Consider the following 27,389-nt stretch of genomic DNA (forward strand, 5'->3'; position numbering starts at 1 on the left):
CTTTTTATTTATGATTATTGTTTAATATCTTGGAAATAAAGATGTTTGAGACATATGTTTATGGGAAATTTTTCTCTTATTTTTAGCTATAGAATGTGCTATTATTTGTTGCATGTAATTCTGAATACCCTTCAAATATGCCAAAAAATTTCAAATAACTTCCTAATGGCTTCCTAATCAGTAGTAAAAACATTACACACCAAATTAATGTAAAAACAGTGTTAATAACTTATATGCTACTAATAACATGAAAAAATTGTAAATAAAGAAAATTTTAGCTATTGTCTTCCAAGAAAGGTGTCAAGGAGAAAAATGATGGCCAGGATAAAAACAAAAGAAAGAGCAGCAGCTCAGAGATATATTACTGATTAATATCCAAAAGCAGAGGGTGCTACTAAGGCCTTTCTTCTATTTTCACTAGGAACAAAACAGAGGGGCATTCAATGTAAGTTTGCAACACACACAATTTGAAGTTATTTATTAAAGTCTGTAATTTGAATGAAACAACATAATTATACACTACCCACTACTTTCTGATACAGTCTAGGCAATGATGGAGGCACTTGTGGAATGAATTATTTTCTAGTCCCTGTTAATAAAATTTTGAGATCTTTTATCTAAGCCAATCATTTTATTGTTGTTTCCATATCACCATCACACTGAAACAAGTGGCTTCCAAAATACTGTTTCTGTGCCAAAAAAAGATAAGTGCCAGACACCAAATCAAGGCAAAAGTTGTTGGGTACAACATATCCAATGTAAAAATTTTATTAAACCCTAATTCTTGCATAATGATATGGCTCTTCCAAATGACAATTTCAGTGGTGTTGCAGATCACCCATTGCAATTATTTTTGATGAGTTCAGAAAAATTCCATAACTGCAAATAGCCACAGCAGTGTGTGGCCAACTGTCATACAGCAGCAGAACACTTTTTCAGAGAAACCAAGGACATTTTCAATTAATGGTCATGTGTAAATGTATTAGCTGTACAGTAAAACGGAGCATTGATCACTGTGCTTAACAGCAAAAAGTCTCAATAAAGGAGGCAAAAAAAAAAAAAAAAATGTGGTTCCAAAACACCATAGCCCTCACTGTGCACGGCTGCTTCAAAAGCTTGAACTTTTCATATCATGGAGTTATTATTTATTGTTATTTTTTGGTTTTTAGGAGCATTAGCAACTAAGGCCATATTGCTCCGGGGATATGCAGTGGTCATTCCCCGACCATTCTGCATCCTCCATATTTGGTGGTCACGGGCTTGAACCCCAGTCTAATCAAGAAGTGTGTGCTATGCACTGCTGCTCCTGCCCATCTGGCTATGTAGGTACCTATCATGGAGTGCTGGAATGGTTCCATTCCAAGCTAACTTTGTTTCCACGGTGTGGTGATGAGCCCATGTATCCTTTCCTATGAGAATGCACTGAAGAAAGTTAAGACCATTGTATTTTTATTTTCAGAAATGAGAGAATGCAAGCAAGCCCCATTTCATCAATTATGGAATGAATGTTCCACAAAACAACCTGGGTGGTGTTCCAGTCCACTTACAATAACCATTCTATGGTTACCAATCATATTTTTATTATGTCCAACATTGTCTGCATTTCTTGCTGTTGTGAACCTGTCTTTCCTTCCATAATCCTTCACATTGACTCAACCATCATGAAAATGAAATTCTGCATGCCATGATATGCTGATTCATGATATCTTCACAATAAACTTCCACATACTGGAAATAAATTTGTGCCACTGATGCCAACACATTTCTTACATTAAAAAACAGCAAGGACTATTCTTGGGCCATTTGATCTGCAATGCTCAATTGACTAGCAATACACAATTCATGGTAGATAGTGGGCAAATTGACAATCAATGAGACTAACAATGAATAACAAATTCCTGTGACATAACCACCCTATTTGGAGGTCCTTTAGTTGTGAAATTATATACCTTGTTCGTAAAGTTACTTTCTCAAATGTCTCTAACAGACACTTCAAGATTGGTACATGTACAAATACAGATAAAAACTCTTTTCTACTGTATCAATATGTGACTATTAATGTTTCTGAATAGAATAATCTTATGGTTTAGATTGCAATGATAAGAAACAATCCTCAGGAAAAATTCATACTCTTTTAAAACTTTATTTACTTATCAATAGTTTTTAGTATTCATCACAGCAAAGTTTGTTTTTGTAGTGAGGTAAAATAAAATACACACGTTCAGAGCTGAATTTCCAAGATCCTCTTCATGAATTTCTTCGAAACTGTCTCCCATTAAGAAACGCAAACGGTTGTAAGTCACCTATAAAAATATTGATTACCCAATAAATTTTTGTACTATTTAAACTTCATAATTCTATTAAAAGAAAAACATCTTCAAATATCTTTTTCTGTTTGACCATTATTTTTAAATAAAACAAAGGATTATTGGGGATTGGTCACACACACACACACACACACACTAGCAAGAATTTTGTGGATTAATTGGATGATTGTTTTCTACAGCAGCAAGTTCAAGAGGCAACAATACTCTTGATCTGATTATCAGCAGTGATTCTTCATGCAATAAGAATCTACAGATAAAGGAACCACTAGGCAGCAGTAATCACAGTGTACTGATGAGGGATTACTTAGAGATGTAACTACCATCAGGGGTAGAGGGAAGGGTTTTTGTAAAGATGACTACAGTGGTCTCAGCTCAGAGATTTTTTTTTTAATTCTATACACTGGGACCAACTGTTCATGTTACCAACAGCAAATTCTAAATGGGAAGAATTCAAGGAATTAACCTTGGAAGCTACTAGGCTTTTCATACCAATTAAGAAATACTGTTCCAAGGTTTCGGCCAAAATGGATGTCAAGCTGACCTAGTGAGACTCATGGCAGAGAAGAAAAATGCATGGGATACAAATTATCAAGAGACACAGATGCGTAAGGTAGATATAAGATAGCCTGTAATCAAATCACAAAGTATGTTAGACAAGAAAAGGCAGATTATGAGAAATATTTGGCAAATCATGCAAATAAAAAACAGTAAAGATTTCTTTATTTATTATTAAACTCTAGAAGGGGATGAATCAGATTGGTTCACTTGGCATTGATTGTGGATGCACCTGCTGAGGAAGTGAAAAACTGAATGAGTATTTTGCATCTACATTCACCCATGATTAGTTATTCAGGGAGGAGAATTCCAGAAGTTTATCAAAATCTGACAGCGAGCTAAATGAATTTATAATAACTCAGAGCAAGCAAAGTGGAGCAGAAATTGTTGAAATTGAACATGAGAAAGGCACCTGGGGTGGATGGGATCTATCCAGTTATATTAAAGGAAGCAGAAAAGGAAGAAAGCAAACCCTTAATCATAATTATGAAAGTTTCTTTGGACTCAGAGGAGGTCCCCATGGAATGGTGATGTGCAAATAAGCATTAGTAGAGGTATTTGATGAAAGAACGCAAGCTGATGCAGCATCAGCCAAAAAAAAAAAAATAAATAAATAAATAAATAAAAAATAACCACTTCACCCCTCTGTTCATTCGAAATACCTGTCCAGCTGAGCCTTAAACTTATTTAGGCTATCAACGTCCTCGACAAGGGATGGATGTCTGTTCCACCAACCAACCACCCGCTGGCTAAAGGCAAATTTCCACATGTCTGTCCTACATTCGTCTTTCCTCAATTTGATTTTATGCCCTCTCGAGTGATAATTCTAAGTAAGAGGAAGAATCCCGTCAGCATTGAGCATGCTCAAACCATTCAAGGCTTTATACACCTCTATGAGATCACCTCGCTGGTGCCTAGTCTCCAGACAATGTAATTTGCAAAACTTAAGCCTTTCTTCGTAAGGGCACCCCTTTGTTCCATTCACTAATCTTGTTGCCCTTCTCTGTACTCGTTCCAGATCTCTACATCCTTCTTGAAATGAGGCCTCCAGACCTGTATACAGTACTCTAGGTGTGGTGGCCTGACCATTGCCTTATACAAGGGAATAATCACCCCCTTATCCCTGCTAGAAAAATTCCTATATATCATCGACAATATACCATGAGCTACTCTTGCAGCCAGCCTGCACTGCTCAGAAAACTTCATACCTGCCTGCACAACCACCCCAGGACCCTTTCATTCTCTACCACTGTCAGTGTACGTTGCTCTGGGGTTGCTGTTTCCCATATGTAGTACTTTACATTTGTCAATGTTAAACTTCATTTGCCACCTCTCAGCCAATCTGCTCAACCTTTCCAGATCCTGTTGCAGTAGCATAGTGTCAGTAGTGTCCTTGACAACCCTGCCAACCTTCGTATCGTCTGCAAACTTGGACATTAAGCTTGATATACCATCATCAATATCATTTATAAATACAGAAAACAATAATGGACCCAATACTGAACCCTGAAGGACTCCACTAATAACATTAGTCCACGATGAGCAGTGTCCATTGATTACCACTCTCTGTCCTCTCCCCCTCAACCACCCCTTTATCCATAGCAGCAATTTGCCTCCAATGCCACACTGCTCCAATTTGTGCAGCAGTCTTCCATGTGCAACAGTATCAAAAGCCTTTCTAAGATCCAAGTATATAATATCAAAGTTATTCCCTGCATCCAGTTCTTTTGTGACTGCATCATAGTATCCAATCAAATTGGTCAGGCAAGACTTCCCCTTAACAAAACCATGCTGTGTCTGAGCTATAACTGAATTCTTGTCTAGATGATCCTGCAGTGCTTCTTTAACCAGTGCCTCCATTAATTTTCCGGGAACAGAAGTTAAACTAACAGGTCTACAATTACTTGTGTTGCCCCTTGATCCTCCTTTGTGAATTGGGGTCACATTTGCACATCTCCAGTCCATGGGTACTTCCCCTTAGTCCAAGGAAGCTCTCATAATTATGGCTAAGGCTTTGCTTACTTCCTTTGCTGCCTCCTTTAATATAACTGGATAGATCCCATCCACCCCATGTGCCTTTCTTGTATTTATCTTCAACAATTTCTCCTCCACTTTACTCTCAGTTATTACAAGATTCTCTAGCTTACTGCCAGAGTTGAATACAACTCTGGCATTCTCCTCTCTGAATAACTACTCATGTGTGAATGTCGATGCAAAATATTCATTTAGTTTGTTATCTACCTGAGCAGGATCATCAACAATTGACCCATCGATATCAACTGGACCAACCTGATTCATCCCCTTCCTTCTAGAGTTTACATAAGTAAAGAACTCTTTGCTGTTTTTCTTTGCATCCTTTGCCAAAGATTTCTCGTAATCTGCCTTCGCCTGCCTAACCTCCTTTGTAACTTGCTTACAGATCAACTTGTATCTATCATAGGCTTCTGTGTCACGTGTTAATTTGTATCTATCCCATGCATTTTTCTTCTCTGCCATATGTCTCATTAGTTCATCTGACATCCACTTAGGCCTAAACCTTGAACAATATTTCTTAGTTGGTATGTAAAGCCTAGTAGCTTCCAAGATAAGTTCTTTGAATGCTTCCCATTTTGAATTTGCTGTTGGTAACATCATCAGTTGGTCCCACTGTATAGAATTTAAATACTGTCTCAGTCCATCGTAGTCGGCTTTACGAAAGCAATAACCCTTCCCTTTACCCCTAATGGTAGTTACCTCTTTGAGTAAATCCCACTTCAGCACACTGTGTTCAATGCCACCTAGTGGTTCATTTACCTGCAGATTCTTAATGCATGAAGAATCACTACTGATAATCAAATCAAGAGTATTACTCCCTCTAGTTGCCTCTCAAACATGCTGATGTAGAAAACAATCATCCAATAAATCCACAAAAGCCTTGCTAGTGTGTGAGTGACCAGCCCTCAAATTCCAGTCAATATCTGGGAAATTAAAATCCCCCATTATAAGACTCTCTGATTTACTGGCCCACTCTATTTCCCTGTACAGTTTCTTATTATACTCAACAGAGTCATTATGCCTATAGCACACTCCTACTCTCAATTTTGATCTCCCAATGCTTATGTCACACCAAACTGACTCGACACTGCACTGTCCAGTGATGTCCACTGGCTTCACTTCCTTGGATTTTATGTATTTCTTAACTAATAGCATAACCCCTCCTCCCTTCCTATCCAGTCTATCCTTTCTGTAGACGTTGTACTCCCCAAATTCCAGTTCTGCATTCCTTATATCTGTGTGACACCAAGTCTCTGAAATCCCACAATATCTGCCTTTGATGTTTTGAGCAATACCTCAAATTCATCAAATTTATTTACTAAACTCCTAGCATTGATGTACACGCAAGTATACATGCACCTGTTCTTTTTCTTAGCTACCCTAACACAACCCATGTGTTTACTTGTACCCCAATGATTCCCAGCAGTCTCTGAAATATCCTGCATCTTATTTTCCAGGCTGCAGCTCATTCCAGTAGAAGCAGTGCAAGAATCACTTTCACCTCTGCCAGTGGCTACTGTTAATCTATTAATCCTTTTATCCCCCCAATCTAGCAGTTTTCCGACCCACCTAACACTGCCTCGATAGCATCAGCAAACATTTTTGCACCCTTTCTATTTAAGTGTATCCCATTCCTGTAGAAGCAGTCTCTCCTGTTAACAAGTACAGACCAGGCTGAAAAAAATTCTACCCCTTGAGCCTTGCACAATCTTGCACAAATGTGTCCGTAATTCACAAAGGATAATCAAAGGATAACACAAGTATTTACAGACCTGTTAGTTTAACTTCTGTTTCAGGGAAATTAATGGAGGAAATGGTTAAGGAAGCAATGCAGGATCATCTAGACAAAACTGCAGTTATAGTTTAGACACAGCATGGGTTTGTTAAGGGGAAATCTTGTTTGACTTAATTTGATACTATGATGTGTTCACAATGGAACTGGACGCAAAAAATAATATTGATTTCATAACTTGGATTTTAGGAAGGCTTTTGATATTGTGGCACATGGAAGAGTACTGTACAAATTGGAGCAGTATGGCATTAAAGGCAAGACAGATGGTAATCAATGGACACTGCTCTTCTTGACATAGAGCTGATGAAACGAGTACGAAAAGGGCTTAAGTTCTGCAGATTAGTGAGTGGAATAAATGGTTACAAAGAAAGGCTTAAGTTCTGAAAATTGCAGCTTCTGGAGACTAGGCACCTGCAAGGTGATCTAATTGAGGGGTACAAGGCCTTGAATGGTTTGAGCAAGCTCAATGCTGATGGGATTCTTCCTCTTTCTCAGATTACTCACCTGAAGGGACATAAATTCAAACTGAGGAATGACAATTGTAGAATAGGTGTGTGGAAATTTGCCTTTAGCCAGAGAATGGTTGATATTTGGAACAAGCTTCCAACCAACTACTTAAATAAGTTCAAGGCAGAAATATTGTTCACGGTTTAGGCCCAAACATTTGGAGTGAATGGATAGGTGAAATGGGAGGAAGGATTTTTTTTTTTTTTTTTTTTGGCTGATGCTATATAAGTTTGCTTTCTTGCATCATATGCCTCTACTAATGCTAATGCTAAAATACCCCTACATCTACATCCTACATACACAATGGGCCATGCAATTTTTGCGGTAGTGTACTGGCACAAACCCATAACCTTCTTATTTGTGATGCTAATCACTGGACCATGGCTGGCCTGGATGTAATCCCAAATTAGCTTGAGTTAAAAATAAGAGTAATTTAATATTTGGGATTATAAAATTTTTGTATATTAATTTCTATAAATTTCCCAAAACTTATGGAAGGTAAATCATATGAAAATAATTAATATTAAAAAAGACAAAAGAATTCAAGCTAACTGGTAGTCTAAGTATAAATATTTTCAAATTAGTTCATACAAATTTACTGAAGTTCATTACCATAAATGTGATAAAATAAAAAGACCAATTATGAAAATGCTTATATTTAAAACAAAATCAAATGCAAACAGTTTGAATGAAACAATAAACTTTTATGATTTTCTTTAAACAATACACTTTAACTGTGTTAAAACATTAACAATTATAAATTTAATCAGATGTGTATGTGTATCCCAAGATGTACTGTCTTTTTAGAAGAAACTAGAGATATTCTGTTAGTCTTATTGATTTACAGTTAGTCTTATTGATTTACAATTTCATAACAATTTTTCATTTCGCTTAGAGAATAAAAAATTCTTATCAAATTTAACAAGGCAACTTGTTTTTGAGACAACTTCTGCATTTATATAATTTAACCTTTTCTTCTTAATTTTATACTTGTTTTTCTCCAGTTCCCCCACAGACTTTTCCCAATTGTGATGCTGTTGATGTTTTATATTCACCTAGCTACTTTCTTACAGGTACAAATTAATATCCTTTTACCACTGCTGTGTGAAAGAGTTACATTTTTCATCTTTGATTCCACGTAAATAAATAACTGTCCATACACTTACTACTGTACTATGCTTTACTTCATTCCAACTTGCCATCAGTTTGTAAACAACAGATTAATTTTTAACGCAGCAGTCATGACAGGTAAACTGACAGGTGACCCTTGAAAATGTTTTCGTATTAACTGTTAATGAATGATTAAAAAGCTGAATTTTTTTCTGACTTCCTAAATATAGCTAAACATTTAACTACAATAGTTTCCAAAGTGATTCCTCTACAGAAATTGTGCACAAAAACCAGTCTGATCACCAGCCACCATCTTTGCAAATATTTAGCTTTTTACTTGAAGGGTGGCAAGGTAGTGGAAAAATGTAAATGCTGTGATTGTTTATAGTTCCAGGTTTTTTTTTTTTATCTTCCAACTAATTTAATGAACATCTATAGTCTTGGCCCTAGCTGATTTTGTTTCTGAAAAACTTAGTGTTTTGAAATAGTAATGATGAGAACAAAAAACCCAATATGAACTCAAAAATGATGCTATGCTGTGGGAAGCAAGATATGTAGTTTAAAATTTTGCATGCTGTGCAGTGCACCAAATTTCACGTATTTTTTTAAATAAACCCAAAAACAGAAGTAACAAATAGTATCAAATATATATAACATATGTTAGGTCCTTGAGGCTATCAGAAACATTCTCTAAGGTATGACAGGCTGGGCGTGCTACATGGCAGTCTAAAATGCTGATGGAATGGATATTCAGATGACACTCAAATCGGACTGAAAATCGGTGCAGTCCAGTCATTTTGTAACAACCAAACACTCTCTGTTTGCACCTTCACAATGATGGATATTGGTAACACTGGGTATAACAAACACATGCAATTACTGAAATACGGCACATGGAATATTGGAGGTGACCGCCCAGGTACAAACCAAAATAGTAGTAGTAGTAGTGGCATGTGATGCAAGAAAGCAAGTTTATGAGCTTATGCAGCATCAGCCAAAAAAATTTACAAAACAATTCCCTCTAAATGTTTCTGAAAAGAAAGCAAGTGTATGAACTTACGCAGCATCAGCCAAAAAAAAAAAAAAAAATATCACACCATTCCCTCCAAATGCCTGTCCAGTTCCTCCTTAAATTTATTCAACCCATCAACTTCCACAACGACAGATGGAAGTTTGTTCCATCAATTAACCACCCACTGGCTAAAGGCAAATTTCCGCACATCCATTCTACATCTGTCCTTTCTTAATTTGAATTTATGCCCCCTTAGGTTCGTAATCTGAACAAGTGGAAGGATCCCATCAGAATTCAACGTGCTCAACCCATTAAGGCCTTATACACCTCAATCAGATCACCTCGCAGGTGCCTAGTCTCCAGCCACTGCAATTTGCAGAACTTAAGTCTCTCTTGGTAAGAGGATCTCTTCATTCCCCTCACCAATCTTGTTGCCCTTCTCTGTACACGCTCAAGTAAATCTACATCCTTCCTAAAATGAGGCCTCTAGACCTGTACGCAGTACTCAAGGCGTGGCCTGACCATTGCCTTATACAGAGGGAAAATCACCTCCTTCTCCCTGCTAGCAAAATTCCTATATATCATTGACAAAACCCCATGACCTGCCCTGTCAAGTATGTTGGGTTTGGCAGACTGTAAGTGGAAATGGACATCAGTGAGATTGGAACTGAGACCATGTATATTTGTAAAATGAATGAAGAAGTTCTTTGGGAGTTTTAGATCTTTTTGCATATAAGTTTCATTAGTTTGACTATTCATGATGTGCTGAGTAGTAAGAAAAGATAGGGGGGATGTATTGTATGAAGTAATGGAGCTTTTAGATATGTAGTACACATAAGAATATTTGTTTGTTTGTTTGTTATTTGGTTTTTAGGAGCATTAGCAATTAAGGCCATATTGCTCCGGGATATGCGGTGGTCATGCCCTGACCTTTCCGCATCCTCCGTATTTGGTGGTGACGGGCTCGAACCCCGGTCTAATCAAGAAACGTGTGCTACGCACTGCTGCTCCTTCCCACCTGGCTACGGAGGCGCCCACATAAGAATATACCCATCTTCTTGACATAACGTGACCTCAACAATAACTCCCCGCATACACGCTGTTTGGACTACCTTTAGTCACTATCTGGCAGATTAGAGGTAGAAGCCTGCTAGCGGGTTATCAATAAATTCGGTCCAGTAGAATTATTTAGCGACTGGCCTGGAAACACCATTTTAGAGCTGTATCCTCTAAATGTAAGGAAGATTGGATCTCTCAAAAGTCATCAGTCATACTGTATGATAGAAGAGATTGGGGAATTTCCAGAGCTTTTCTCTGGAGATTAAGCTTGGGTTTCTACACTTCGAGTCTCCAGTGAGAAAGGTGGTGGTAGTGCACCAGTTGATGAGAGTCACCTTGTAACACAGAGGAGCAGCAATCCTCTGTCTGTTGTGGACACCACACCTCAACCCCTGCGTACCTCTACATGGCATTGATGTTGGTTTTCAATCTACATGTTTGCATCAACGAGCTAATGAAAAGATTAAATTTGTTTGTTGGAATTTAAACAAGTCATCAAGATATAATTTATTTTATTATCTCACAAGATGGTGACTAATGCTGGCTGTGTTGCAATCATCAACTGATAGGTTTATTTGAATGCACATTGCAGATATGACACCAGACAGATACTTATTAAACAGCTGGAACATGTTCAGAGATCCATGATTAGATTCTTAGTATGTAAGTCAGGATTGGAATTTGAAATAAAAGCTTACAATGAATGGTGTATTTTTTTTTTTTTTTTTTGAGCTTTTACCACTTTGCCAAAAAAGGGCTGTTGCTGACTGCTAAGTTCTTTAAGCATTTTATTACTGGAAAGTTGGATACTCCAGTTACTTTGCTTGATTAATTTTGGATGCCCTCAAAGAACATTGAGAAGGCAAGATCTGTTTGTATTACTTCCTCTTACCAAGAGAGGCTTAAGTTCTGCAAATTGCAGTGGCTGGAGACTAGGCACCTGCAAGATGATCTGATTGAGGTGTATAAGTCCTTGAATGGGTTGAACATGCTGAATTCTGATGGGATTCTTCCACTTGTTCAGATTACGAACCTAAGGGGCATAAATTCAAATTGAGGAAAGAGATGTAGAATAGATGTGTGGAAATTTGCCTTTATCCAGCAGGTGATTAATTGCTGGAACAGACTTCCATCTGTCATTGTGGAAGTTGATAGAGTAAATAAATTTAAGGAGGCACTGGACAGGCATTTGGAGGGAATGGTGTGATTTTTTTTTTTTTTTTTTTTTTTGGCTGATGCTGCATAAGCTCATACACTTGCTTTCTTGCATCACAAGCCACTACTACTACTACTACTTTTTCTGACAGAATCTCAATTATTAGCTGATTTAACCACTGCTTATCTCATTTGTCCAAAATCAGAGACTCAGTAATTTGGAATCTCCTCATTTTGATCTTCTCTGGCTTAAAATCTCTCTGCCCCATTCTGTCAAATTCATCTGTTGCCTCTATCATTCTCCCCCAACTCCACTAATCATTTTGGAACTTTTTTTTACTTCCTCTCTTTGAAACTCGACTCTCTTCAGTCCAACTTTCCTAATAGTGAGGAAATTTTCCTTAGTAATTTCAATGTTAACAACACCACCAGCTGGTTTCTATTTTCTAGTCACACAAACCCCAATGGTCAAAATGCTGAGGCTTTTGCAATTACTAATAACCTCACATGGATTGTTCAGCTGGATTTGTGTAATCTAGTTAGGACTGTCTGGTATTCTGGTACCAGAATACCAAACAGTCCTAACACACAGCCAACATTCTTGAGCTTTTTCTAACAAACAACCCTTTTAATCACATGGTCAAGTTGAGTAGTCTAGGCATCTCAGATAACAACTTGGTGATGGTCGTCTCCAATAGAGCCTTTTTCTCTTTGCCATTCATAACCTCGTGTTGTTTGGAATTACAATAATGCAAATGGAATGATCTGCAAAATTTCTTTGTGCTTTTCCTTGGTCTGATTACTGTTTCAAATCTTCTAATGTCAACATTTACTCAGATCATGTTAGTGAAATTATTCTTGTAGGGACGAAATCTTTTTTTCCACACTCCACCTTAAAATCTCATCCTCTGTCTAAACATTGGTTTTCCAATACACATGCTAAAGCTGATCATGATAAAAATGTTGCATATCGCAAATGGCTTGCATCCAAATCTCCAGCTTCATTTTCTGCCTACACTAAAGACCAAACAATTGCAAAGCAATTATTAATTAGACCAAAATAGATTTTGAACAGGCTAAGATTAGAAAACTTGCATCTTATCCAAATGGTAGTCGGACATTCTGGTCTCTTGCCAAAGCTATTGGTCAAAACTTTTGTCCATCTCTATTCTCACCTCTGTCAAACCAGATGGTTTTATTACACCCTCAGCTAAAGATAAAGCCAATCTGCTAGCATCCTACTTTTCTTCTAACTTGTGCATTGATGTCCATCACATTTAATCAAAGTTCATCAAAAATACAGTAAAAGCCAGAAATGTACACTGAATGCTCACCCAACACAGGTAACACTATTTTTAAGATAATCTACCTCAACAAATTATCTTTTGGTGGGTATAAAGTTGCTGCAATTTAAAGATATCTCTAAGCAATACTTTTATTCTTTCTTCCACCTCAGGAATATTCCTTTTTGAAGCTTAAAATTTGCACTGCTGCACTTTCTGAAATGAAAGAAACAAATGAAGATTTTTTTTTCTCTAATGAAACAAATCTTCATATTTAAAAATATGCTAACAGTAGGAATGATTCTACAGAATGTCAAGTTTCCTGTAAAAAAATTTAAATTTCCGGGGGGGGGGGGGGATCTGGAAAAGAAGAAAACAATTGGTGCTGATCTCAAATCTATTGATGTTTGTGGGGCAGTAACCACTGAAAGATTGAACTGAATAAGAAAATAGAACTTTTTTCTTGCCTGGCAACCCAAAGGTCGTGGGTTCGATTCCTGCCTCGGGCTTGGATCAAAGTACTGCAAAAATCTTGGGAGGTGCATTATGGCCACAGAAGCCTATGCGCCAACAACTACCCAAAAAAAAAAAAAAAACTTTTTCTGTAAGAAAATTTATGAAAAACTTCAGATACGAGTAAATAACACATCATGTTTCCTATCCCTATGAGTCAGCTTTTGAATCACAAGTAGCATAGACGCCTCCATAGTCAGGTGGGCAGGAGCAGCAGTGCATAGCACACGCTTCTTGATTAGGCTGGGGTTTGAGCCGGTGATCACCAAATACAGAGGATGCGGAAAGGTCAGGGAATGACCACCGCATATCCCCAGAGCAATATGGCCTTGGTTGCCAATGCTCCTAAAAACCAAATAACAAACAACAAGTAGCATATGCAAACACAGGGACATAGAACAAAACACACCTTATGTGTGTTTATATATATTATATAAAAAATTTTAAAAAATAAAAAATAAATGTATCACGTACATAATGAGTTGCTGCCACTCTACTCTGAGACTGTCACTGATAATGTCATAGCGGCAGCCATTAAAAATTTCTTTACAGCAGGAACTCATTATGAAAATGGTACAGTAAAATAAATTAAAAAAGTATTGCTGCATTATTTTTATTGAAAAAATAATTTCAGTACAATGAAATAGTATTCGCGGGGGTTATGTTCCTGAGAAATGTCGCGAATACCGAAAACGCGAATACTGAGTTATGGCTCCCATAGTAATAAAGGGGTTCCGTTCCAAAGTATGAAATATATAAGAAAAACTAGTCTAAAATTTTGTCTATGTATGTATTATATGTACCTTCATAATACGACTATGTACATAGATAGTACATAGTGAAATGCAAGCACATGGCATCGAAATGAAAATAAGAAACGATTTAATATTAAATGTAATATTTATTATAAATTTGAAAAAAATCTTTCAAACCAGCACCTTTGCTAGCTAAAAAACTTATCCCGCCAGTGTTATCAACCAGTTTCGCTAAAGTGTTGATAAAGGAGTTTTGCCTTTTCACAAATGATGAGTGAACTTAACGGAATTTTATTTCGGTCTTCTATCCACAGATTTAAAGCTTTTTCCATTTTTTCTAATTTAACATCACGAGTTACAGAGCAAATTTTTGAAGCAATTAGCACGTTTTCACGGACACTACAGCGGATTTTTCTTCCGATTTTTTGATTGATCGTACCGTTGACTCATTGATTTTATAATGTTTTGCCACTGAGGAGACACTTTCACTATTAGAAATTTTGTCTAATAACTCAATTTTATTCGCTAATGTCATCACCTTCTTTAATATTTTCACATTTCTCTTTTTATTCGTAGCCATACTTTTGTAAGGGTTAGAAAGAATTTGTCCACAATAAAGTCACTTTCTTCCGTTAGCAAACTCGAAAAAGTCTGTTTTACACTGCAAAACGGTAGATTTATCATTTTTGTAAGCATATCAATTTATAAACATATAAATTAAAAGCAAACGACGAAACCTTCCATGACAAACGCATAACACATACTGAACAAGGATTAGCGAGAAACATCCACGCTCGCGATTTTTTCACCCCTCTCCCCCACCCACTGAGCGCTGTTTTGACTGGGAAAGATAATTTTAGCCACGCCCATGTTTTTTTATGGCGGAAAATATTCACGGCGTTTTAAAATTCACATTTTTTAGGTTTCATTTTATATTAAATCGGCGATCGCGAAACCGCGAATAGTGGGGGTTTACTGTATATTATAACTAGGGTTCGGATTTTTATGTATTATCATATTCATTTTTAGTTTATATAAAGGCAAGAAAATTAGTGAGTTGATTTTACATTGTCTGAGGATCCTAAAGAAGTGTGTTTGTAATTTCATATTTCATCATATTTTACACATTATGTCATAATTAAAAAATATATGAAATATCATATTTAATAGCATATTTTATACTTGTCGACATAAAATTTTCATATTTCTTCTTGTGATAACTAACAAATTATTTATCAAATTGATTTAAAATATATTTCTAAAAAACTCTGGGAATTTACATTTAATCATTTCACATTCCAGCATGGGTGGGCACGAGCAGTTAAATCCCAAAGTTATTTTGATTGGCTGGTTAGTCATTCACAACGACACATTAGCGTAATAAATCAGAAAATAATAATAATTTTTATAAATAATCTTAAATAAATATATAAATACTTTTTTAAGGTTCTGCGCACAAAAGTATCCCAATTACAACAACAGCATGCACAATGTTACTGCTTTACATGAAGCAAACGTAAGGAGAATTTCAGAGGTGCATACTAACACAGCAGCTGCTTACTGCAGAAAACCAAAACACACCAGATCCATTCTTTGCCAATTTATGTCAAGCAATGGTTGCTGCAAACATTCCTTGGAACAAAGTGAACAATCCAGTCTTCAAAAAGCTTCTTGGAAAAAATACTGCTCCCGAAAAATTCCTGACGAATCAATGTTATTTTATATTACTTGTTAGAAATTTGTATAGCAAGTCGTACAACTTTAAAAGAATAAAAAAAGTAAATATTATCATTTATACGGTATGTAAAGGTAAATTATTTTGTCATATTGGTTAGTATTGGCTCAATCCACTCCCGATTCTGTAGGAAGGTTGTAATTAATAGTGTATATTACAATAAACTGCTTCATCTGTGTCATTTTTTTACAGTTTCACAACTACCACTGTATGGGTAATTAATTAAATTGTTGGTTACAAGTAACAGGTCCCCAAAGCAAAAAAAAATCTTTTTTTGATTATTTCTGATTTTAAATAATCAGCAAAAAAATGCTTTTTCTGATTATTTAAAATTGTCTTTTGTTAATCTGAGGAAAAATATAATTAACTAACAGAGATAATTATTGGTATTCCTGTACATAAAAATTTAAAAAAATTGGCAATGTCTACACAACATGCAAACTGTAATCCAATATAAAACATACAATAAAAACTAATACACAACTACAGTAATTTGTGTTAAATTTCAGAAATTACCACACTCTCTCTTTTATTACTCTAGCAGGCCAATAGCAAATCACATATTATGAGTTGTTGTCTAGAATAGTAATTACCTATTATCTAAAGATTATAATTACCATCTTTTGCACTGCAATTTTTAATTGCCCATAGCATGTCTCAAAGTTTTTCTTTCATATTATCTCCATCTTGACTTTTAATACTTAAAGTCACACATGCATGCATTATCATCAGCAGATTTTCAATCCACTGCAGGATGAAGGCCACTCCAGCAACTTTCCAGTTCCTTCTGTTTTTGTTAGGCTATCCATTTACTGCCCACGGACAATTGAATTTCATCTATCCATTTCTGTTGAACAGATGAGTTGTATTCTAGGTTTCCTTTTAGCTCCTCTTGGCTACCATTCTGTTATTTTCTTAGTCCATCTATCATCATGTCTTTGCACTATGTGTCCTGCCCAAGTCCATTTCAGTTCTTTAATTTTGATAAGAATGTCCTTTATTTGAGTTTGCTGCCTAATCCATTTTATCATTTTATGGAAATACAGTTTGGTACTTTAATTTAGTACTTTATTTTGGGGCATGCAGGTCCCAAACTAAAGTACACATTTATATATGATACTAAGATTTATAAATGAAAAGAGAAAAAAAAATTAAGAAAAAAAAAAAAAAAGTACTTCAATATTTTGTTAAGGTATATTTTTGAAAATCTCAATTTACCTGTAGCTGAAGCTCATTTCTAGCTTTCAGAATAGGTTCAATCAACTCTGATGTACAATATGCAAGGGCAAAGGCTAGCAGATGACATCTATTTAAAAAAAAAAAAAAAAATCAGGCAAAAATAGCAAAAGTAATAAAAATTATTCTGTTAAACCATTAAACTTCTGCACTACGCACAATATACATTTTGTAAGCATTATTGCAACACACACTGTCTCAAAAAGATGTGGACATATTTTTGAAAATAAATTAATTACAAACCTCAAAAACTATATTATTATTGAACTTGTACAGAAGCAATTTTGATATGTGGTGAACTAATACAGGTGTTCAAGCTGTCCACCATCTGCTTCTATATACTGTTCACAGGGGAAACAAGTGAATGATAAACATTCTCCAATGTAATTGTTGGAATAACTTCATTGTTTAATCTCATTCTTTGATTACTGAAGCACAATTGGTTTCTATCACAGACTGCATTCCCTCAGAGAATAAGTCAGTTCACAGTACCACTGAGTATGAGTGTTGCCTCATCAGATCAAGTCTTGTCTGAAAAATCTTGCATTCTTATCCATCTTCACTACAAATTAGTCACAAAACTCAATTTAGCATTGATACCATCTTTATTAATATTCATGTGTAGCAATCTTGGAACATAATATTTCCACTTATTATTTTTGCAAATGCACTGTACACTTGTTCTGCTGATTCCAGTCCCACAAGCAGCTCACCTAACAGACTTTCATCATGATCATGCAACTCAGTGCAATGCCCTCTCTCTCTCCCAATTCTTCTCGCCCACTGATGAGTGTGGTCTGCTAGATATTTGCTAGCACAAACACTGCACAGTACTATGCATCTCAATTATTTAATGAATTCTTGAAATTGTTCTTCTTTGTGATGGTGGTTTCATGGCAAATTGACATTTCCATTGCCCATGAAACTCATATTCTGTATAGATTTCATATATATATACCACTTTAAAATTGTTTGCATTGTTTGAATGTCCATCAACCAGTGGTCCTACTGTTTACACTTTGTATTATAAGTATCATTTCGTGCTTTTTTTTTAATAATACCAATTTTTATAAATAAAATATATTAATCAAAGATAAAAAAAAAAAAAAAAAAAAAAAGAATACTGACATATGATTATTATGATGAAAATGCATATACATCTTTTTGATACTCTGTATGTGTTAAAATACTTATCATTTTGTTTCCCTGTGAAACAGAATACATGATTACAAAAATAGGAATTAAAATTAAAGAAACTCATTATTATAAAAAACATTTCTTAATTTACCAGTACTAAAGTTATCTCGCATTTAGACAACTGGAGAAGTCTGGTAATCAAAATAACTATATCCTATCTATATTCTCAACCACGAGTAACCAGGTAGTAGCATTTCCCACCATTGTCCATGATAGAAAAAAATGAACTCCTCACAAACCAGATAATTTTTTAGCATAAAACTAACAAAACTTAAAATAAATATAATAAGATATATCCTTTTATCTCAACTCCTACTACTTCCAAAGTTCTTTGGTCTCCCAATCAAAATGAAACAACTGTTTCACCCCAATTGCAATTCATGCAAAACAAATCGTTGGCACCTTGCTGAAAATAGTAAAGAAGGTCAGTTGAAGAGAGACCATGCTGTCATTTTTGATCAGAATTCAGACATTTGGGGGGGGGGACTGTTTTCAGACTGTTAAAATTTGACAAAAGGTTTCATATACAAAATGACATGAATAACAAATCCAACAAGTCCTCTGGAAGTGCCTAGAGTCTCAGCTGTCCATTTACCAGAAATCTGTCTATCAGTCAGTATCATGGTGTAAATGCCATCAAGATTTTCAGGCATAGTGCCAAAACCAACAAGTCCTCCGTATCCTTCCTCAGTACCAAAAGAAAAAAAAAAAAAAAACATTTTGAACTTTGCAACTCAGCTTTTGATAGTTGAATAGCTTCTCCTAACCACTGCCAACATAACACGAATTTCTTTGGTGTTTTTCCCTGTAGAAAGAGGTACAGGGTTGGACAAAATAATGGAAACAACAGTGATAAGAGTTACAGGTATGAACTAATATGGTGTTGAGCCATCCTTTGCTTTTAAAACAGCTTGCATTCTACATGGAATGGATTCAAATAAATACAGAACTGTCTTAAGAGGAATACTGAACATTCCTTCATGGAGGAACATTTCAAGAATAAGGAAAGTGAAGGAAATCTGCTTCTCACTGTCCTCTCCAAATATGTCTGCAGTGGCTCAATAATTTTTAAATTTGGTAATTGTGCAGGCTATGGGAGATGTTTGACCTCAGTTTCATGCTCCTCAAACCAAGATTAGCCTCATCTGTATTGGAGCATTATCATCTTGAAGCAAGAAATCATTTGGGGTAAACAATACACGGACCATGGGACGAATCTGGTCAATCAGTAGCAGTAATTCACCTGTGCAGGATGATGACTAGACCAACAGAATACAAAGATATTCCTGCCTAAACCATTGCTGATCCTCTTCCATGTCTGATGGTTGGCACAAGACAGTCAGGATGATGTGCTTCCTTTGGCATTAACTAAACATAAACTCACCCTGATATTAGAAAAGGTATGAATAATGAGTCATCAGAAAATATGACATGTTTTCAATCATCGAGTGCCCAGTTTTTGTGCTCCTTACATCACTGCATCCTCTTTCTAGAATTATCATTATCAATGAGTGGCTATGCATTAGGAGCTCTGCCATAAATTTCAGCTTTATGTTCTCTCCAAAATGTTTTGCTAGACACTGGATTGTAGAGACTTACATTAAGTTCTGCAGTTATGTTTGAGGCAGTAGTTTGTGTTCAAATTACAATTATTTTCAAATGTCCAGCAGCCTCTTTCATACTTGGTGAATGCAAACATCACTTTCAATACAGTTGTTCTGGATACATTAAATGAATCAAAAGTTATGGTCAACAATGCCCCTGCTAAACATGCGCCAACAATTTTCCCTCTGAAATTCAGACAGGTAGGTTATTTTATTTATGTATCTTTTTATATCACTTCAAAATAAACATCAGCTTTTAGTGACTTTCCTTTGCAGTACTGCTTGCAAGAAATAAAAACAAAATCATTGCATTTCATAAATACGTCATACAGCCATCAGGAAAACTACTACAGGCAACCCCTATATAACAAGGTATTTCTACCACATGGTTTCACTTTAACACAATTGATAAATTGCAGCAATCCTCGATAGTTATATAACAGGGTTTCGCTCTAACACGGCTAGAGAATTACAGAAAACTTCATATAACACAGTATTTTTGAGCATTTGTGCAGGATGTTTTTTTTTTTTTTTTTTTTTTTTAGGAGCATTAGCAACTAAGGCCATATTGCTCCGGGGATATGCGGTGGTCATTCCCTGACCTTCCCGCATCCTCCGTATTTGGTGGTGATGGGCTCGAACCCCGGTCTAATCAAGAAGCGTGTGCTACGCACTGCTGCTCTTTCCCACCTGGCTACGGAGACGCCTTTGTGCAGGAGGAACCCTGTTATTATGTTGGGTGTATTTTTTCAACATTTCCATTTTTTTTGTTGTCAATCTCCACTGTTGACTCACTAGTCATTATGCAAGAAAAAAATATTGGGAAATCCCTGTGTCAGGTTCTCTGTTATTGAACTTGTGCTTGTTGAACTTGTTTTGTATATTTATCAATGATATCGATGAACGTATATCAGGCTTAATGTCAAAGTTTGCAGATGATGCAAAGTTTGGTTGGGTTGTTAATGACAGTGTGCTACTGCAACACGATCTAGAAAAGTTGAGCAGAGGCTGATAAGTGGCAACTGAAGTTTACATTGAAAAATGCAAAATACTGCATAAGGGTAGAAGTAACCTCAGAGTAACATACCAACTGTGTGGTACTACACTTAGGATGGTAGAAAGTGAAAGACCTGGGAGTAATTGTGCAGTCAGATATGACGTTTTCTGATAGTGCAGACAGGCTGCCAGAGCAGGTCATAGGGTATTGTCAATGATATACAGGAATTTTACTAATAGGGAAAAGGAGATGATTATCCCTTTTGTGTAAGGTAATGGTCAGGCCAGGCCATGCTTTGAGTACTGCGTACAGGTCTCGAGGCCTCATTTTAGGAAGGATGTAGAGTTGCAGAGCAATTACAGAGAATCGAGTAGAGAGAGTATAGAGAAGGGCAACAAGATTGGTGAGGGGAATAAAGGGGTGATCTTACCAAGAAAGGCTTAGTTCTGCAAATTGCAGCATCTGGAGACTAAGCACCTGTGAGGTGATCTGATTGAGGTGATTAAGGCCTTGAATGGGTTGAGCGGGCTCAATTCTGATGGGATTCTTGCTATTGCTCAGGTTATGAAACTGAGGAGGCGTAAATTCAAATTGAGGAAAGACAGTTATAGAACAGATGTGCAGAAATTTGCCTTTAGCTAGCGGGTTGTTGACTGCTGGAACAAACTTCCATCTGTCATGAAAGATGATAGTATAAATAAATTCAAGGAGAAACGGGATAAACATGTTTACAGGGAATGGATGTGTGAAATATTTGGGTGGGTTTTTTTGGCTAATGCTATATAAGCTTGCTTTCTTGCATCATATGCCTCTACTAATGCTAAATTCCCATATGTTTAAAAAAAAATCTGAATTTAATAATGAACCTAGTTTCATTGTTTACGAAATAAACTGATATTTATTTTCTGTGAAAAAAGGGAAAAGGTTCAATAAAATCAAATCATCATCATAAATCCAGAGACTTAGCAAATATGTAGATGACTGCCAACTCTCCATAGCTGCCACAGTCATGTAGACATACTGTCCCACAGATTATCTATATAATTGTAGATACACAGGGAATTGATGCAGAAGCCAGACAGCTTCTTGTGAAGTTATCCAGCTTCTGCACTTCCACATCTGATATTCTTACCAAGATTTTCTGAACTCATCTAGAATATCTATATATATAAAACGCTTAGATATGCTGCCCAAATTTTCGAACTACTAATTGTTGCCAGCACCCGTTTGCACCTGTTCACCATATCGGGCATTCTTTATTAGTTTTTGTACTAATGTTTTTCGACTGAAGAAAGGCAACCTATGCCTGAAAGCTATCGAAGTATGTTTACTTTAACTGTTTATTTTATCTGGCTTCAATTTTAATAAGCTGTACTTCTTCTTCTTCTTTGGTCCTTAGCTGGCAGCTGGGGGAGGCGGTTGGCCACGCAACCAGTATGCTGCTGTAGGTGCCGCAGGGTTTCGGACTTGCTCTGTGATGTTCTTCCATACCTTAAGATCCATGGCGTCAGTCCTGGCCTGGTTAAGGTCGAGACGTCGGCTCTTCAAGTCATTTTCCACTTGCTTGGCCCACGTTTTCCTAGGCGCAGTCCGTTGGATGCTCCATTGGGTGGGTCGTTGTCTCCAAAGGAGTGTGGATGGTATTCTGTTCGTGCCCATTCTACATACGTGGCCAAACCATCTAAGCCTTCGCTTCTGGATTTGGTCGGCAATGGTTGGTTGCTGTTGGCATCTGGCGCGGATGGTATAAGCTGTACTAAATGTTAAGAAATGTAAAAATGGCTGAACAGTGTAAGAATTTTAAGAAAACATAGAAGAAATGCTAATCAAATATTAGAGGAGAGATCTATAAACTAAGAGACCAAAACTACGAAGACGAACAGAAAACATTGAAGAAAGATTGGAAATGAGAAGACGTGTGAAACTCCATAGGACTGATGAAATAGAAGTACCGGATGCGAATAATCAACAAGCTGTAATTAATGTGGAAGAGCATTACAGGAAATGTGTTACAACTAAGGGTATTGCAATGCAAGATATTGGGGACATGAGTTAAACACATTGAATAAATACACTAAATTATTATTATCATCATCATCCATATGGTACAAGGAAGCCTGAAGCTTATGCTGCATCAGTCAAAAAAAATAAATCCCAAGTTACCCTGAGAGAGAGAGAGAGAGAGAGAGAGAGAGAGAGAGAGAGAGAGAGAGAGAGAGAGAGAGAGAGAGAGAGAGAGAGAGAGAGAGAGAGAAGTAGAAAGGAATCACCAAGAAAGAGAAGAATGGTAATATCCAGCTCAGACCCTGGGTTTGTCAAGCCCATACTCTCTAGTGAGCCCCTGGGGTTTTGCTATCATCATGGAAAGGTTTCACTTGACCTACTGTCTGAGACACCTACTCTATTACGAGAGCTGCTTACAGGGGAAACGTGTGAAGCATATAACTACAGAGAACATATAAGAGAATACAACTCATCAATGGTGTTCATATCAATGGGGGCAGAGATTAAATCACCACCTAGAATTGGTCCATACTATTTTAGAATACACAGCCAGATTTACCATTTGGTCTCACCGCTATATCCAAACGAGACCAAAACGAGCCAGGATATAGACAGCTTTATATTTTTGATTCTGCTGAAGCAACAACAAAACAAGCTTTAAAAACAATTAAACCAAGGGTGTATGGCCAAAGTAATGCAACAATTGAACAAGATAGTTAAGAGACGATAAAAGGCACCTACATTCAAAACGGAGGTTGCTGCAATATTTGTTGGAGAAGATGGGGAACCACCAGCACATATCCTACAGGTGACTGCTGTGGAATTATATCATCGCTAAATAAGAATGGTGAAGACTGAGGGGGCTAGACTAAACTATGTTACGCCAGGTACAACTAGTTAATTATATTTTTATAGTTTATAACTGGTTCTACAAAACTTCCACTGGCAAACCCATTTGCTGTCAACTCAGAGTGTTCAGTATGAATATGTTATTTTTATCATTGGACATTAATTCCGCTTGAAAATTTCTTAACAGTGTAGTGATGCTACAAAAAATGAAAATAATGTGGAAGAAAATAAGTGATCTGCAGCTTCCAGACAACAATTTGCATATCACATAAGTTTAACTTGTAACCACTGGCATCAATAATCATACTAGAAATGTTAACATAGAGAGACCCCATATTTCTTATTATTTCTTAAAAGAGAATTTTTTTTTTGAATTATGCTTGAAGAATATCAAAGTGTGATCTTTGCTAATAGATTGTAATATTCTAATGTAATTTATTAAAATCCATTTTTTAAGTTTATAAAATCATTAAGTTAATGATATTTCAGCACTAAGCATGCACACATATTTCCATTATATATATATATATATATATATATATATGTGTGTGTGTGTGTGTGTGCATGCACGTGTAAATACAAGTAAAGTATGTGCATACAAGTAAAGTATGAAAAAAAAAAGCTTTAATTTCATAGATTGCCTAAGCATTTTAAATAAGCAGTTACATTGAGAGCAATTTTACCACCACTCTGCCCATTTGCTTATTCTTAACAGTGTAGATGTGGAGCAGATGATGTTTATCTGCACATGTGTAAAGATTAATTTGTTCACTGTAAACAACACTATTAACTAGTTCATGTATGCAAATAACTAAACATCTAGGTTGTAAGGAATAAATATCCCCTTCCCTTGTTTCAATTAAAATTAAGTGGTTGTTGTCACTTAAGGGTTTAAACTGAGGTTATTGCTTAAAGACTTTATGATACAAGTGCCTCATTGGCAAGATGCATTTTTCTAGGTTTTTTAATTTAACTCATGTTTTGTTAGAACTGGTTTGTTGGTTTGTTGTATGAAAGAAAATAGTTCCTCTAGGTTTGCAGAGTTATTTAGCATCTGCTGAAGTATAGATGTTTCTGATTATTACATAAACTCTGCAAGCAAAATAATCTGGAAACACTGAACAGAGGGCATATTATGAAAAAGTTTCACTGAAAGTTGAACTTGATATATTGACAACTTGGTATATTACAGCAGGTCTAGATTAATTAGGCTTAGCTTCATACAGTGTTGGCCAATGATGTTGGTTTCAATATACTCAACAAGACAAGGGTGGGACGGAAGGCTTCTAATTTTGGCAGCATATTGTTGTCTTCTTTAAAAAAAAAAAAAAAAAGAGCAAGCTAGATAAAAGCATGTGCTTCTGTGTATAAATTCTAAATTAGTGAGGTTGGTTTGTTCTGTATACTGAAAGGCACTGTGTTGAATGGTGTTCAGATATTGCAAGATGCTGTTTTCATCTGAAGCACATACCACTACTTCATAGTGTAATGGTGACCTAATTAAAGAACAGCATAAACAGAGTAAGGACTGGTTGTGAGCACCAAAATATGTTGAGGATACTGCAAGAAGGATGTTTATATTCTGGAGGGACATAGTTCAGAGGTAGCTAATATGTTAATAAAAATTCAGTTTGGTTTCTAAACCTAACAGTCTTATAGAATTTGTCATGGGTATTTCAATGCTATCAGTTTTAAGACCAGTTCTGAACAAAGAGACCACAATTAACAGAAATTAGCAATAGTTGAGGCATGTGATGCAAGAAAGCAAGCTTACAGAGCATCAGACAGAAAAATAAATAAACAAACAAATTAAATAAAATAAATAATAAAAAAATACTTCCCACTTCACCCATCCAGTCACTCCAAATGTTTGTCTAGTTCAGCCTTAAATTTATTTAAACTATCACCTTCCACAACAACAGATGGAAGTCTGTTCCAACAATCAACTACATGCTGGTTAAAGGCAAACTTCTGCACATCTACTATTCTACAACTGTCTTTCCTCAACTTGAATCTATGCCTCCCCCTCAGGTTCTTAATCTGAGCAAGCGAAAGTATCACATCGGTATTCATCCTGCTCAAAACATTCGAGGCCTTGTACACCTCAATCAGATAACCTTGCACGTGCCTAGTCTCCAGATGCTGCAACTTACAGAATTTAAGCCTCTCCTGATAAGAGAACCCCTTTCTTCCTCTCACCAATCTTGTTGCCCTTCTCTGTACTCATTTTAGCAACTCTACATCTGTCCTAGACCTCCAGACCTGTATGCAACACTCCAGGTGTGGCCTGACCATTGCCTTATACAAAGGTATAATCACTGCCTTCTATCTGCTAGCAAAATTACTTTATATCATTCCCAAAACTCCATGACCTGCTCTAGCAGCAGGTGTGCAATGCTCAGAGAACTTCATATCCACTGTCTGCACTGCTCAGAGAACTTCATATCTGCCACCTCCTTGGGCATAGTATCACATAGTTGGTAAGTTTCTCTTGGGTTACTGCTACCCATATGCAGTACTTTGCATTTGTCAACATTAAACTTCAGTTGCCACTTCTCAGCCCCATCTACCTAATCTTTCAAGATCCCGCTGCAGTAGCATATTATCTTTACTATCATTAACAACCCTGACAACCTTTGCATCATCAGCAAACTTGGACATTAAGCCTGTTATACCTTCATCGATATCGTTAATAAATACGCAAAACAAAAATGGCCCCACAGCACCGAACCCTGGGAGACTACACAAATAACATTAGTTCACATAGAGCAGTGACCATTTATTACCACTCTCTGCCATCTCCCATTCAACCATCCCTTTATCCATTGCACCAACTTCCCTTTAACGCCATACAGCTCCAATTTCAACAGCAGTCTTCCATGTGCAACAGTATCAAAATCTTTCCTGAAATCCAAGTATATGATATCAAAATTATTTTTTGCATCCAGTTCCCTTCGTAACCCATTGTAGTATCCAATCGACTGGTCTGACAAGACTTCCCCTTAACAAACCCATGCTGTCTGAACTATTACTGCAGTCTTTGTCTAGGTGATCCTGCATCACTTTTTCAGTGACTATTATTTTACCTGGGAACAGAAGTTAAGCTAGCAGGTCTATATTTATTTGCGCCACCCTTTGAACCCCCTTTGTAAATTGAGGATACATTTGCACATATATAGTCCATGGGGACCTCCTCTGACTCTAAGGATGCTCTCATAATTATTTTATTTATTTAATTTTTGTAGTTTTTTGTGCATCGACTTCTGTGGCCATAATGCACCTCCCAAGGTTTTTTTTTTTTTTTTAAAGTACTTTGATCCAAGCCCGAGGCAGGATTCGAACCCGCGACCTTTGGGTTGCCAGGCAGGCACTTCACCCACCCAGCTAGCCTCATAATTATGGCTAAGGGTTTGCTCACTTCCCTCGCTGCCTCCTTCATTTTTAACTGGATAGATTACATCTGCCTCAAGTGCCTTTTTTATGTTTAACTTCAATTTCTTCTCCACTTTGCTCTCCGTTATTACAAAATCATTTAGCTCCCTGTTAGAGTTTAGTAAACTTCTGTCCTTCCCTTTCTTACAGAATTCCTCATGTGTGAATGTAGATGCAAAACTCATTCAGTATGTCTGCTTATCTGAGCAGGATCATCAACAGTCGAACCACTA

General features: G+C 36.5%; 1 protein-coding gene across 1 annotated transcript in view; it reads right to left on the reverse strand.

The window, feature by feature from the left end:
* Positions 1-27,389, reverse strand: part of LOC150089359 (NBAS subunit of NRZ tethering complex-like) — a 1,057,261-nt gene that overhangs the window by 517,318 nt on the left and 512,554 nt on the right. The window contains exons 36-37 of the mRNA XM_090389247.1: positions 17,056-17,143; positions 2,220-2,303 (exon numbers count right to left, since the gene is read on the reverse strand). Coding sequence (XP_090245373.1) covers positions 2,220-2,303; positions 17,056-17,143 — 172 coding nt within the window. The remainder of the gene's footprint in view (positions 1-2,219; positions 2,304-17,055; positions 17,144-27,389) is intronic.

The sequence above is a fragment of the Mastigoproctus giganteus genome, chromosome 2, assembly GCF_048544385.1.
Source record: "Mastigoproctus giganteus isolate SK-2022 chromosome 2, ASM4854438v1, whole genome shotgun sequence".
NCBI classification, from domain to species: Eukaryota; Metazoa; Arthropoda; class Arachnida; order Uropygi; family Thelyphonidae; genus Mastigoproctus; species Mastigoproctus giganteus.